At 35.3% G+C, this 16167-nt stretch overlaps 2 protein-coding genes across 2 annotated transcripts; both read left to right on the top strand.

Moving 5' to 3' along the window:
* Positions 1-1787: 1787 nt before the first annotated feature.
* On the top strand, positions 1788-2366 carry LOC142169593 (uncharacterized). The gene is made up of 2 exons (XM_075231476.1): positions 1788-2033; positions 2127-2366. Exons 1-2 carry the CDS (start codon positions 1788-1790, stop codon positions 2364-2366), a joined length of 486 nt encoding a protein of 161 aa, XP_075087577.1.
* Positions 2367-4091: 1725 nt separating this feature from the next.
* Positions 4092-8461, top strand: LOC107810979 (haloacid dehalogenase-like hydrolase domain-containing protein Sgpp). The gene is made up of 5 exons (XM_016635809.2): positions 4092-4426; positions 7041-7155; positions 7260-7414; positions 7800-8061; positions 8166-8461. Exons 1-5 carry the CDS (start codon positions 4314-4316, stop codon positions 8355-8357), a joined length of 837 nt encoding a protein of 278 aa, XP_016491295.1. The 5' UTR covers positions 4092-4313; the 3' UTR covers positions 8358-8461.
* Positions 8462-16167: the final 7706 nt, after the last annotated feature.

Genomic DNA, 16167 nt, shown 5'->3' with positions numbered 1-16167 from the left:
ATCAAGACACCGACCATTCGGAATGCCGTTCTAGGAGAGGACTTGCAGAATTGGACCGCCAGCCCGTCTTTGGTTCGCTGGGAGTCTTGGTAATGTGGAATTGTAAAACTTTTTGAAAAAAATGCACGTTCAATTGAGGCTTGAACCGTGCATGTACTCTTTTGTTAATTGTCTCATTGAATGCTTAGACGTTCCTTTTTGGTGAAATGAAGGAATTGCGTTCTTTAAATTATTGCACACTTATTTATCGCTTCATTTATACTTAGTTTTTCTTTTTAATAATTAAAACGAAAAAACCCCGCATTTCACGATTATGACATGTAACGAAAACCTCGAGCAAAGCGATCCAGATTACGAGGAATACGATGAAAGCATGATGCCAGATAATCTCCCACAAGAGATTGAACAGTTAGAAAGCCAGAAAAAGCCTAACCTCGAAGAGACAGAAGTAGTCAACCTGGGAAGCGAAGAAGACGTGAAAGAAACTCGAATCAGCATCCATTTGGAAGCAAATAAGAAAGAAGAATTGGTTGAGCTCATCCGATAGTACATCGATATATTCGCATGGTCATATGAAGACATGCCTGGATTGAGCGTCGACATCGTTTTGCACCGATTTCCTACCAATCCTACTAGACCATCAGTCAAACAAAAACCAAGAAAGTTTAAGCGAGACTTAGGTTTGAGGATAAAAGAAGAAGTAACTAATCAGATAGAGGCAAACGTGGTGAGAGTCACCAATTATCCCACATGGTTGGCAAATATTGTATCGGTACGAAAGAAGGATGGGAAGATCAGGATATGTGTGGATCATCGAGATCTTAACAAGGCCAATCTGAAAGATGATTTCCCTTTACCAAAAATTCATATCCTCATCAACAATTGCGTGAAGCACGAGTTGCTGTCATTCGTGAATTGTTTCGTCAGGTACCATCAGATCCTATGCATAAAGAAGATGCAGAGAAGACAGTGTGCAATATGCCTTGGGGTATTTATTTCTACAGAGTCATGTCATTCGGCCTCAAGAACTCTAGCGCTACTTACATGAGGGTCATAACAACTCTCTTTCATGACATGATTCACAAATAGATCGAGGTATATGTGGATGATGTCATCATCAAGTCTCGAAATGGTTTAGAACATTTGGATGACCTAAAGAAGTTTTTCGAATGCTTGCGGAGGTATAGTTTGAAGTTGAACCCTGCAAAATGTTCATTTGGAGAGTCCCTGCCGGAAAATTGCTAGGTTTCATTGTAAGCAGGAAAGGGATAGAGTTTGATCCTTCAAAGATCAAAGCCATTCAAGACTTACCGCCGCCCAACAGTAAAAAGTATGTGATGAGTTTCCTTGGTAAGATAAATTACATTAGCAGATTCATAGCCCAGTCTACCGTAATTTGTGAGCCTATCTTCATGCTGCTGAAAAAAGATACCACTACAAAATGGACAGAGGAGTGTCAGAAAGCCTTCAATAAGATCAAGGTGTACTTGTCAAATCCACCAGTGTTGGTTCCTCCCGAGACCGGGAAGCCATTTTTGTTGTACCTGTCAGTTTTGGACAATGCATTTGGATGCGTGTTGGGACAATACGATGAGACCGGGGGAAAGGAGCAAGCTATCTACTACTTAAGCAAGAATTTTACACTATGAGAAGCCAAATACGCTCTGATAGAATGCCCTTATTGTGCCTTGACTTGGATCGCCCAGAAGTTGAGGCATTACATGTCAGCATAAACCACACATCTAATATCCCGGCTCGACCCACTCAAGTATATCTTCCAGAAGCCGATGCCCACGGGAAAACTGGCCAAATGGCAGATTCTTCTCAGCAAATTTGACATTGTGTACATAACACAGAAGGACATTAAAGGACAAGCCTTAGCTGACCACCTTGCAGAGAATCCAGTGGACAAGGATTATGAGCCACTCACTATATACTTTCCGAATAAAGAAGTGTTATTCGCCGGAGAAGATATTATAGAGTCATACCCAGGATGGAGAATATTCTTCCACGGAGCAGCAAATATCAAAGGGGTAAGAATTGGGGCAGTGTTAATTTTATAGTCAGGACAACATTATCCGGCGTCAACAAAGATAAAGTTCCCCTACACCAATAATATGGTCAAGTACAAAGCATGCATCCTCGGGATTTGGATGGTGGTCGATATGAACATCAAAGAGCTTCTGGTCATAGGAGATTCTAACCTGCTGATACATCAAGTTCAAGGAGAATGGACTACCAAGAACGTCAAGATCCTTCCGTACCTGCACTGCGTAAAGGAGCTATGCAAGAAGTCCACAAAGATCGAGTTCAAGCACATTCCTAGGATCCAGAATGATTTTGCCGATGCTCTCGCGACCTTGTAATCCATGATCCAGCATCCAGATAAGAATTACATCGACCTTATTGAGATATTATGATTTGGTGCGCTTTGATGCTCGATTCATGATTTTATATGTTATTTTGATGATCCGACCGTGCGAGTGAGTTCGTATGAGATTTATGTACTGGTTGGTATGATTGGACAGGGTCTCAAGGGGCTTAGGAGAGTTTCGGATTGGTTTTAGATTGTTATGCTAATATTTAGTGTGCTAGTTCTGGTTTCCTCGCATTTGCGATGATGAGGCCGAAAATGCGACCAACGCATTTGCGAGGGAAGGGCCACAATTGTGACTCTGGGCTGATGAGAAGGGACCTCGCATTTGTGAGGGTTGGGCAGCACTTGCGACTGGTCGTCTGGGGAGGGCGCTTCGTATTTGCGAAGCATTTTATCGCAAATGCGATATCTGCTAGGTCTATTGTGGGTCGCTTTTGCGAGCCTTTGTTTGCTTTTGCGGTAGTCGCATTTGGGAACCCCTGGTCCCAAATGCGACATCTACAGTTGGGTTGATAGTTGGGATTTCGGGATTTAGTTTTATTTTATCACATTTTGAGCCCTAGACTATGTGCGAGATGATTTTTTGGAGGGGATTTTAACATCTACCTATTGGGTAAGTGATTTTGACTCAATTTCAATATTTCAACTTGATTTCTTATGGATTTTAACATCAAAATCATGGGATTTGAAAGGATTGTTTGGGAATTTTTTTACTATATTTTGAAAAAGGAATATTTGAGATTTAAGAGTCGAATTAGACTCAGATTTGAAAACTAAAAACATATTTGGACTCGTGAATTTATGGGTAGTCGAGATCTACCTTTGACTCGGGTTTTGATCGGGCGGGCCTGGGTTTGACCTTTGTTGACTTTTGGAGAAATGTGTAAAGATCGTAACTTTATTAATTGAAATTGAATTCTCTTACATTATTTAATGTTATTAAGTCATTTTGGCTAGATTTGGGCCGAACGAGGTGAATTTTAAAGGAAAATCTATGTTTGAGTGTTGATTTGGGCAATTTTAGATAGGTATCTTGTCTAACCTTGTGTGGGAGAAATTACCACTTAGAATTGGGCTTAATTGATTATTTGTTTTATGTGTAAACGACGTGTACACGAGGTGACGAGTGTGTACACTGACGTATGTATGTCTTATGTCCGGGTTGACTTGAGGTTGCTTTCATTGCCTTGTTTTGTTTGAGAGGTCCCTATACTACGTGTTTCTCACTGTGTAAAATTGCTTGAGTCTATGTTCCATGTTAGAGATCATATTTTAGGATCGTATTTCCTAAACTAACCAAATTGAGCATTTGTAAGATTGTTACTGATTTGAGTCAGCTTTCATGCTTATATGTTGAGCACCCATTCGCATTTCCTTATTGAATTGTTCTTGTGCATTGCATTGGCAGATTGTGCATTTATGTCTTGGTGACATTTGTTGGCATGCTATGTTGTTGTGATTGTGGCATATGTGGACTTGTTGGGTGGATTATTCGGGTGTTTGCACGAGGTTTCTTTCGTGTTATTGTTATTATTGCTATTATATATGTGGCGTGATAAGACGAGTTATATCGGATTTGCATACGTGGCGAAACAAGGTGGGATGATTGTTAAAACGCGTGTAGCAAGACGAGGGGACATCTACTTATGTATTGTCTTTTATTTACCGAGAACGTTTTTCTTTTTTATCATTTTCACCATACCCCTAGATATTTGAGCCACTTCCTTTGGAAAAAAAAAAGAATATTCGAACAGTTCTTAGCCAATGGAATCCGGCTGGTCCTATTAGAGGACGAAACAACAGAACCACCCACACCCGGAAGAATGGCCAACACATCCGTTAGTAAATCCTATAAACTGAAAATCTTTTGGCATCCTCCGAGAAAGTGGGAAGTTCTGATTTGAGCATCACAATTTCTTTACATCTGAAAAACTATATGACCGCTTTGCTCTCTTTCCGCACTGTTCCTTCCTATGTACTACCCACTAAACCATTTCCAAGAAATAATCGAATGTCCTTGTCTTCGTCAACTTCTAACCAACAGATAAGGTAATTCCTTTTTTCATAATTTTTTAATGTCAATCATCTATTGATTATCCTTTGAGCTGGTCTTTTAACACGCTTCTCTGTCCATTGGCATTGGAAAAGTCTTGGTTACCTTTTTGCTCTTAATTTTGCAATAGCCATTATTTGTTTTATTTTTTTAGGTTACCTTGTGATTACTTTGTAAACTGACCGACTAGTGTAAACATTTTATAATTGTGATATATAAAAGTTAAAGGGACTTTTACCTATAGATACAAAATTAAGCCCTAATTTGGTGGTTTAGCAAGATGATTTAATTTTCAAAAAGTAGCAAGAGTGTTTTAACAAAATTTATACAATCATACTCCCTTCGTTTCGAAAAGATTGACACTATTTTCTTAGTAGCTCGTTTAAAAAAGATTGGCACCTTTCAATATTTCATTAATAAGACCACAAGCTTCAAAAGTTTTACGATCATACAAATGTTATGGCTTATTTAAGACTACATACATGAAAAGTCCTTCCTTTTTTATTAAGTTTGTGAATCAAACTAGGACAATCTTTTTGAAACCGAAGAAAAATAACTTATTTACATACAACTCGCATACAATTATATTATTGTATATATATTACCGGGTAAAAACATAAAACTTACGTACAACTTGCATATATTGTGTTCTTGAATGTATTTTATATATCATTTATATGTATTTTGTATGTCGAGTGTAAGAATGTCCAATGATATATCCATACCACCCGACATACATCCGACAAACAACTATTCTACCACCGGACCACCATTCAGAAAACCACCATACTAATCACCATAAACCATCATCCCTTAAACCTTTGGTGGAATGGTAAGTAGCCCTTCCTCCTTAACTAGAGATCTTTGGTTAGAGTAGTAAATATGGAGTCGCCTTTGAAAGGGAGCGGTTTACCCCTCAATATGGGACTTCCCAGCGCGAGCGGGATTTAATCGAGCCCCAAGCGGGCACTGGACAATGGGTGAAAAACTGAAAAAAAGAAAGTAATATAAAAACTATTTCCCAACCAAAACAATCTTGCTACTCTATTCTACTCACTCGATTAATCAGTAAACTCACTTTCAGAGTTTGTTGAAAAATTAATTCAAAGTTGTAGTAGGAAACCAAAATTATTTAGGATTTGATATTTGTTAGTTTATTTGATTATTGTCTAAATTGGATTTGTAGTCAAAATTCATATAAGGTTTCTCTATTTTGAGTTAAAATAAAGTTCATACTATTATAAATAGAGATGTTGCTAGCTATTTTCAATTGTGGAAAGTGCCGGAGAAGTAGAGAATTATAGAGAGCATTCAGAGATTGAGAATAAATTATTGTTCCTTCATATTAGTATCAGAACTTTTGCGATCTTGGTAAAAATCAAATAGCTTCGATTGTCGGCGTGTGGCACTAGCCAACATGTGCCACCCGTCTCGCTAATAATTGTATGCATGAAAAATAATCATGTTGAGGATTATAAAAAGCAATATTGCAAATTTAAAGAGGTACAAGCAAATGTGGTGCAGAGTAAGAATCTTTTCTCTAAAAATTGGAGAGAAGTTGTTAAGAAACAAATAATACAATCGGATGTTGATAGGAGTTGGAGACAAGTGCTTCAATAAAATTTGGTGTTGGTGATAAAGTACTCTAACAGAACAACAACAAAAAAGTTGGATATATATAACTTCGAATTAGGGGAGAATAATAGAAAAACAATTCAAAGTTGTAGTAGAAAACCAAAATTATTTAGGATATTTGTTAGTTTATTTAATTCTTGTCTAAGTGGGATTTGTAGTCAAAATTCACATAGGAATATGTTTTCATGTTTTGTGGTAAAACAGATTTTGTACTATTATAATTAAGGATATTGCTATTTATTTTCAACTGTAGAGACCGATGGAGAAGTAAAGAATTGTAAAGAGTATATAGAGATTTCAAATAAATTATATTTCCTTCAGAGTATCCGCAGTTCTCCAATAGCTGCTTCCTCACTTACGCTGCCATTGCCATGAATGACGCTCAAGGCTACAACATTTAGTTTTCCATCCTTTGACTCTCTCTACAGCTATTCGCAAGATTGGAGCCTAAAATCCGTTATGTTGCTATGTTTTGAAAATCTTGCTACGTTAGGTAATTAAGTGCAAGTGTCCCTAATAGTAGGCTTCCAATTTTGCAAATCTAGGTGAAATTTCCAAAGTTAAACTCATTATCAAAACATCACTGGATGGAAGAAAATATTTAAATGAGAAGTATGCTAATGAACTTCCTCATTCTAGAACAAGGTGCGAGTCTCATGGGATTATAGCCATGTCACTTTTCATTACTCTCTCGATTGTAAAAGTTCTTTGTAAAATTTATTTGATACTAATGAAACTCATCTTAGCATGATAAATAACTGAAAGAATGATTGCAGCTAGTTGCTCGATCTAATATGCAATATCATATAGCTTGTCTTACGATAATTATTGCAACTTCTGTCTAGTTCAATTTACGGAATGATGTACTCTAATACTAAGAGGAGTTTATAGAATATTTTCTAGCATCTATGTAGAAAAGTGGATTTTCTGTACGGCATTGTTTCAGTTCCTGAATATCCCTTTTCTGTGAAGCAGCAAATGTTCATTGTCAGTTGATGCTCCATTGAAAGCAATATTATTTGACATTGATGGAACATTATGTGATTCGGATCCTATCCACTACTATGCCTTCCGAGAGATGCTTCAAGAGGTTGTATTTTCTACTCATTGTATCTGTTGTTATCAGTTCCAACTCTGTACAATGATGTCCAGGAGATACTTCTTCATTTAACTAACTGTTTTCATTTTAAACAGATAGGTTTCAATGGTGGAACACCCATAAGCGAGGAATTCTTCATAAAGAATATTAGCGGTATGCATAATGATGAGCTCTGTCACGTCCTTTTCCCAGATTGGGATTTCCAAAGAGCTATCAAATTTATGGATGATAAGGAAGACATGTTCCGAAAGTAAGCTGCTGCATCATTAATAAGTTCATTGATCAAAATGAAGTATATGTCATATAACAATTAGCATTAGATATCCCCGTATATGATTGATAAATTGCATGATTCAGATCAGGATCTATCTCAATTGTATAATGTTGGGCTCAACCTGGTCCAAGCTCGTTCGGTTTTTCCCAGAAGGTCTCATACCATAATGAGATCCCTACACCTTATATGTAGTCTTCCAATCTTTTCAGCTACCAATGTGGAACTTTGTTCGCACACCCAACACATATCTTGGCGGACTAGGCTAATTTCTATGATTGTTTTTTATAAATCTGCCAAATTATATTTATTAGAGTAGACTCATTTGCTATAACATTTGGAAGCTAATCATAAAAATGCACAGAATTGCATCAGAACAGCTAAAACCGTTGGACGGCCTAGAGGAGGTATGCAAATGGATTGAGAACCACGGTCTGAAACGAGCAGCAGTGACTAATGCTCCAAGACCGAATGCTGAGCTGATAATCTCAATGCTCGGTCTAGCAGATTTCTTTGAACTACTTGTCATTGGAAGCGAATGTGAACGAGCAAAACCTTTTCCTGACCCTTACTTGAAGGCACTTCAGGAACTTGGAGTATCTCCTAAGCACGCATTCGTTTTTGAGGTTTGGAATACACATTTAACACTAACGATAACTGTTGGTAAACAAATATTAATAATCAACTGCAATATGTTTAATTTTGATAATTATCTTTTACTTGAGCTTAGGATTCTATCTCTGGAATAAAAGCTGGAGTAGCTGCTGGTATGCCGGTTGTAGGTTTAGGTCTAAGGAACCCGGAAAAATTACTGTCAGAGGCTGGTGCAACATTTGTTATCAATGATTTCAAGGACTCGAAGTTATGGACAGCTCTAGAAGAGTTGGAAACAGAAATGGATGCAGAAAAAATGAAAACTTGAGTTGGAGGCAGGGTGATGTAGAATGTTGTATCACCATAAAGTGTTCTTTGATTGAACATCTATATGAACTTCAAAGTGTTCTGTTATATGCCCACCTTTATTGATCACCTCTTGCTGAAGTTTGCATGATAAGAGTAGTATTTGTTTATATTAGTTGAGTTGTCTTTATAGCAAAGTTCAAGGTTTAAGTTATATACGCTACAATTAAAAAAAAACATTACAACTATCAGTGTAGTTGAAATTGTAATAGTAGGTTAATTTTTAGTTTACCATGTTAGCCACTAATGTTTATCATAAAAAGTAATCAGTAGTTTAGCAACTCATCTCATTGCTATTACATTTCTTTGTCATAAACTTATGGATCATATTTATTCCATTCTGGTTTTTACATTTCAAGTTTGTTCCTTTTGCATTTGGACTACCTTTTGAGAACGGCAAAGGGCCAAATATACCCCTCTACTTCCAAAAATGATCGAAGAATACTCCTCGTTATACTATTGGGTTATCTATACCCCTGCAGTCATACTTTGGGTTCAAATATATCCCTCATTTAAACGGAGGGACACGTGTCATCGTCATATTGGTCAATTCTAAATATCTCCTAATTAATTAAAAAGACTCATTACCCATATTCGAAAAATAATTTTTTAAAGCAAATTCTTTTTTGTAAAAACTGAAAAAAAAATAAAAACAAATTTTACTAAAAACTGAAAAAAAAATGAAAATATTTTTTTTCCAGTTTTTACAAAACAAACTGCTTTAAAAAACTGAAAATTATTTTCTAAAACAATATTTTTGTAAAAACTTTTTAAAAAAAAACGGAAAAGCAATTTTCTAAAGCAATTAAAAACTGGAAAAAACTGAAATATTTTTAACTAAAAACTGAAAAAACAAAAAAGAAAATATTTGTTTTTTCAGTTTTTACAAAAACATTGCTTTAGAAAATTGCTTTTTAGTTTTTTTTCAGTTTTTACAAAAATATTGTTTTAGAAAATATTTTTCAGCTTTTTTTAAAAGCAGTTTTTTTGTAAAAACTGAAAAAAAAAAAAATTCGTTTTTTTTCAGTTTTTAGTAAAAACAAAATCAGTTTTTTCCAGATTTTACAAAATAAAACTGCTTTAGAAAATTGATTTTCAGCTTCTTTTATTTTCAGTTTTTACAAAAACATTGTTTTAGAAAATATTTTTCAGTTTTTTCTAAAGCAACTTTTTTGTAAAAATTGAAAAAAAAAATATTTTCATTTTTTTCAGTTTTTAGTAAAAATAATTTCAGTTTTTTCAGTTTTTACAAAAAAAAATTGCTTTAAAAAATTGTTTTTCGAATATGGGTAATGAGTCTTTTTAATTAATTAAGAGATATTTAGAATTGACCAACAGGACAATGACACGTGTCCCTCCATTTAAATGAGGGGTATATTTGAACCCAAAGTATGACTGCAGGGGTATAAATAACCCAATAGTATAACGAGGGGTATTCTTAGACTATTTTCGAAAGTATAGGAGTATATTTGGCCATTTGCCATTTTGAGAATGAGATCTTGGAGAACTTGTGTTAGTACTTCTGAAAGCATACTTTGAATTATTTTGGTTTCCAACAAATATTATGTCCATTTTAGGAGAACTAATATGTATTTTAAAATCAAACACACTTGTTAAACTTCTCCAAAAGCTAAACTAAACACATAGTTTAAACGACGAGGTTGCAATGCCAAATCCAGCTTCCTGGTAATGGCCCCAGAAATACGTATAGAAGTTGAATTGAAATCCATGTTTAATTCACCCAATTAATGACCAGAAATAATGTTCATCATTCACTTTATGTTTTGTACATACTTTTAGCTGTTGGAAATTTTTACGTTGTCTCTGTATCCGTGGAATCACGTTTGAGAAATTCAAAGAGTTGTCAGGTTAATTTTTAAGTTTGTAATCGCCTTATTCAGTTTAGACTTGTCTCACTTGCTATCTAAAAATACAATAGCTCCCATAAACCATTGCTTTTAAATCACGGGATTATTATCAATTCGCTCGCTTACATATTGAGATGGAATCGTTTTATATTTCTCTCCCTAATTGCTTGTTGAAATCGTTTTATTTTTCTCTCCCTAATTGCTTGTTCCCATCAACAAAATCAGTTGTTTCCTTATAATTCGACCTAATGTTCATAATAGTTTTCCTCAATGCATGGAATGAAAAAGTTCTTCGACATCTAAGAGATTGATGGTAATATACACGAAGAAATAATTTTTTTAACTTAATGCCACCATTATGGTGGGGGTTAGGCATGACCTCAAACCTGTATAATAATAACCAAAAAGTACATGGGGGAATTATATATCCATGAGAAAGTAGCAAGGAGCATCGCACAAAGTTTATGCCCTATGTAGGGGTGGTAAGTGGGCTGGTCCCGAGCCTAAACGGGCTAAGTGGGCTGGTTCAAACTGTCTCGGTCTCGGTTCCGATCTCGGACCGATCCCAAATTAAACGGGCCAAATGGTCCCGGGCCAAATGGTCTTTTTGTAGGGACCGGTCCGGGATCGGGACCATTTGGTCCCGGGCTAAACGGTCCCGGCCCGCGGGCTAAGTGGGCTAAGTGGGCCCAACGGTTTTTTAAAAAAAATTAAATAGAAATTAGAGACAAAAGGATGTTAAAAAAAATATCTAAGGCAATGCCTTATAAATTTTATTATAGAATTGTGACCTAAATTTTTTAATTCAAATTTAAAGTCTAAAGACAAAAATATTGTAAAGACATTCAAAGCAATGCCTTGTAATTTTATTATAGCATTAAAAAAATATGGCAATATCTTTCTTAGTTTTCATCCCCCTATGGAATGAGCACAACAAGGTGCTAATACCACCATTGAGAAGAAAAAGAAACTAATCAAGATGTGCCAAAATATAAGTTACATAATACATACTAATTTTTGTTCATACAAGTTACATGGTTCATAAATTCATCAAGGTCCGGAGGAATTTTCGTTGGTGGTGGCGAAAAAGTAGCTTGGTCATCGCCACTTCCGGGTGAAGCAACATCCTCCGCAAGTTCAGCTAGCATTTCTTCATAAGCTTCGTCTTCATCTGGTTGTGATTCAGCAAATCCAAAATTTCTTCTTTCCGATCAGATCCAATCTCTGAAAAGTACTGATTTTTCCAAGCTCTCCCTCATAGACGCTCTATAATCACCGAGTTGAAGTCTTGCTTGACTGAAAGCGCTCTCTGATGCCACTGTTGAAGCTTGAATAGTTAAAATGTCTCGGGCCATCCTTGAAAGAACCGGAAAGTATTTTTCTTTGTCCTTCCACCATTCCAAAAGATTAAAGGAACCGTCGGGATTCACTTCCTCAATTCCCTGCGACAAATAAACTTCAAGCTCATTTAGTTGTGAAAAATCACTACTACTAGAACCTTGAGAACCCCTAAACCCCGCCCAAGCACTAAGTGCTCTTACTCCCGCAGTTCTTTTAGATGATTGAGAATCAGAAGAATAAGGAGTTGGAACATTTGGTCTAGCATGATTTAATGCAACTTGATAAGTATTAAAAATAGTTTGAGCATTTATTCTAATTGAGGCTATTGCTTCCGGAAGTTGAGACAACTCCTCATCTTCAAGTGTTAAACCATTATAAACAGTTTCATACCAAAAAAAAGGACCTACTAATTTCATACAAGGATTAACAAAGCAGCAACACCATAAATAGGGAGAATAAGGAAAAAATATCTTTTAAACTTTTTTCTCATAGAATCAATAGCAATTTTATAAATTTTCCCACCCTCTAAAAAATGAGCAAACAAATTTGCAAGTTCTGCAATATAAACTAAACAGTTAGAAATAGTAGGATAATATTTCCCAGAAAATTCATTTGTTGCAATATGAAATTTTTCTAAAAAATCTACAAGTATTTTAACATTAGCTCAATCCTCATTTGTAAGGTGTTCATCGTCATCACTTACATGTGCATTAAATGTTGAGTTTATAGGATTTCTATATTCATATGCAACAACAAAACTTTCATACATGTAATTCCATCTAGTTGGACAAGGTTTAGGAACTTTTCTTTCTCTTAGGTCAAATTCATCGCATCTTTTAAAATATTCTCTAAGTCTACTTCTACGGTTTGAATAAAAAAGCCGGTTAAGAGCCATTTTAACCTTTTGAATTTCAATATTTAAAATTCTCATACCATGACCCACAATTAAATGGTAAATATGACAAATACATCTAACATGAAAAATATCACTAAATGCAGGATTTAGCGTAGTGGTAAGCAAGGCTATAGCATTTGTGTTACTAGTAGCATTATCCATTGAAACTGATATTATTTTATCACTAATGCAAAAATATCTACAAATATCCATAACTGTGCTAGTAATAAACTACCCTGTGTGACGTGAATTAATTATTCTACAAGCAATAATGCGCTTTTGCATTATCCAATCCTCATCAATCCAATGACTGGTAACAGTAAGGTAATCACAGTCATTACCACTTCTACCAATATCAGTTGTAATAGCAACAGGACAATTTATATGAGTAAATAAATAGCGCAAATATTGTTCATATTCATATTTATATTTATAAATATCGCTCTTTACAGTTGTGTGAGGAAAACCTTTATAAGTAGGATTAAAAAGATTTCTAATATAATGCACAAAGTTAGGGTCAGAAGGAAAACTATAGGGTAAGCACATAACAGTTACCATTTTTGCCAATTCTTTCCGATATTTTTTTGGATCATAATACAAAATACCACCGATAACAGTGTTAATTTCCGGTTAAAATTGATTTGAACCGATATTAGGGTCAACCTGACTAGGAGTAGGTAGACTTTTTCCCTCGGCCAAAGCTTTCAGACGAATATATCTCACTCTATCTTGAGGGTGTTTCAATATGTGTCTAGCCAAAGTTCCCGTCCCCCTCCCCCCCCCCCCTTCCCCCCCTTCCCCCCCGCGATCCAAAATATTTAAAAGCTAACTCCGTGCCACAAGTTTTACACTTAGCCTTATTTTCTGGAATTAGTTGAGTAAACAATGGCCAAACGGGAGATGTTTTCGTCTGTTTGCTAGGTTGTCTAGAAAAAGTAGGGGTAGTAACAGGAGTATTAGATGGGCATCATTTGGATTAGCAGGGTTATCACTAGTTGGATTAACATCAGGAGAAGGACTAGTGTGTGTATCATCATTCGATTGAGTTTCATCAAAATCTATTTCCTCGTCATTATTTTCATCAATAGTTGGATTAGAATAAAGAGCATTCATTAATTCATGGTCTAATTGTTTACCAGCTCTAATATTATGGTAAAATTGACTATCAGTAAATTATAATAAACTATTATCGCTATCAAGAGTAGTAGGTGTAGGACAGATATGGGGTTTGGTTCGGGGCAGTGGAGGAGGAACAGATAGAGCACTAGATTCGCAACTCTTGGATTTTCCCTTATTTTTACCAAAAAGGTTTTTTAAGAAAGCCATCTTAATTAATAAAGTAATAGAAAATAAATAAAACAAATAAAATTATAATATTAAAACTTAAGAGTTGGAACCAGTTTACCGAATTGACGAACAACTTGTTGAAAATTAATTATCGTCGAAGACTTGAAGACTTCAATTCACCAACTTCACAATTTATTCACAAATTGTAACAATAAAGTAAGCAATAGTAGCAATTATAGAAGAAAATTAGAGAGAGATTGTGATAAATTGATGATTTTATAAGAAAAATAAAAGAATGAGGGGGTATTTATAGTTGAAAATAGGAAAAAAGTATAATTATAAAAAGTTTGGGGTTAAAACAAAGTTGGGGGTTAAATGGCTATTTTATAAATAGTCGACGGCTATTTTTGACAGCGCAACGGCTATTTTTTAAATTTTAATTTTTTTTAAAGTTGACCGTTGGGACCGTTTGGCCCGCGAGGGGACCGGTCCCTGGCGGGCCAAATGGTCCCGGTCCTGGCGGGCCCAAAGCATAGGACCGGCCCACGAGACCGGCCCAAGCCCACTAAAACCGGTCCTAACGTTTGGCCCGTTTGGCCCGCAATCCCGGGTCGGTCCCGGTCCTGGACCGGCCCACTTGCCAGCCTTACCCTATGGTACAAGTTTGAGGATAAACTCCATCCTATAAAGTTTGTATCCAGAAACCAAAAAGAAAAAAATAATAATTCTTTTTTGTCGTAATCGTGATATTGATTAGTTGGCCTCTTTCAATCTTCAAAGTAGCTCAAAGAATTAGTTTCCCTGAAGAAGGTAGAGGATATATTTCATGTGAAGGCTCAAGTTAGCCAATAGATCGGCTGTGTAGTTACCTTCTCTATAACAATGTGAGAAAGCATAGTTACGTTGCCTCCTTATTTTAGATTTGTGATCTTCTCCGATATGTCACTAAGTTGCCATGGTCCATCTGCTCTCTTGTTGATAGCATCAATGAGTAATTTCAATTTCAGTGATGTTCAAAACAATCCTCAAGCATAAACAACAGAAGCAAGAATTGAGGAGGAGCAACTTTTAAATTGCAGCAACTGAAGCAAAGGATGAGTGTTGAAGTTTTGTTGCTTTCAGTTACTGCAGTAACTTTTTTAGCAGAATAAGTTACATAGTTTTAGGATGAATTTCAATTTTAAATTTTTGTTAGATTGTTTAAGTTAGTTGAGATATTTTAGGTTTTTTGAATTTTAAATTATGTGAATACTTTGTTCCTAATTGGCTATTTAAAGCCTTGTTATGCTTAATAAAATTATTGAGAGACTTTTTCAATCAATATTTTTAATATTTTTGCCGCTCCATCTTTTAAAAATCCAACAGTGGTATCAAGAGCTTTATTGGTCTTAGGGGATCTGTGAGTTCTTCCAAAGAACCATTTTCAAATTATTTTTAACCAATATCATTTTTTAAACCCATTTTCAAACATGGCAAGCAGGAGTCTCTCTTTGAATGCCCTACAAACTTTCACTGGCGAAAACTATCAAATTTGCTCAGTGAAAATAAAATCATATCTTAAAACCTATGATTTGTTGAATGTTGTAGTGGAAGAACAATCCTTACGAGCAATCCCTGAAAATCCTATCATTGTCCAGAATCAAATACTTTCAAAAGAGATTTCAGATAAGACAAGATCACTAAGGATATTTTTTATGCACAAAACCATAAGACGAAAAAGAAGGAAGAAAAGGAGAAAAAGAACTGCACTACAAAAGTGTGCAATTTCAGTGATATTCAAAATAATCATCAAGCACAAACAACAGAAGCAAGAATTGAGGAGGAGCAACTTTTAAATTGCAGCAACTGAAGCAAAGAAGGAGTGTTGAAGTTTTGTTGCTTTCAGTTACTGCAGTAACTATTTTAGCAGAATAAGTCACATAGTTTTAGAATGAATTTCAATTTTAAATTTCTGTTAGATTATTTATGTTAGTTGAGATATTTTAAATTTTTTGAATTTTAAATTATGTAGATTTTTTGTTCCTAATTGGCTATTTAAAGCCTTGTTATGCTTAATAAAATTATTGAGAGACTTTTTTAATCAATATTTTAATATTTTTGTTGCCCCATCTTTTAAAAAATCAACAAATATGAAAGAGTGGCCATCAGTCTTTGGTTTGGCTAACCACCAACTAAAGAGATTTTATTTAAGCCATGTATTCTTTTTAACTCCACAAGTATCACCATAACATTGCATGTTGCAGTTGCCCCTTTAGTTTCCATAAAATATGTTCAATAGTTTCAGTTTTTGGGGATTTGTGGCATGAGCATTTGGAATGCACAGTGAAACCAAACCTAGTGACAATATCAAATGTGGGAAGTTTATTATCGATAAGTCTAAG

Source organism: Nicotiana tabacum, chromosome 15, assembly GCF_000715075.1.
Source record: "Nicotiana tabacum cultivar K326 chromosome 15, ASM71507v2, whole genome shotgun sequence".
In the NCBI taxonomy this organism is placed as follows: Eukaryota; Viridiplantae; Streptophyta; class Magnoliopsida; order Solanales; family Solanaceae; genus Nicotiana; species Nicotiana tabacum.
Note: the sequence above shows the minus strand (reverse complement) of the source record. Positions and strands in the feature narration are given on the sequence as shown.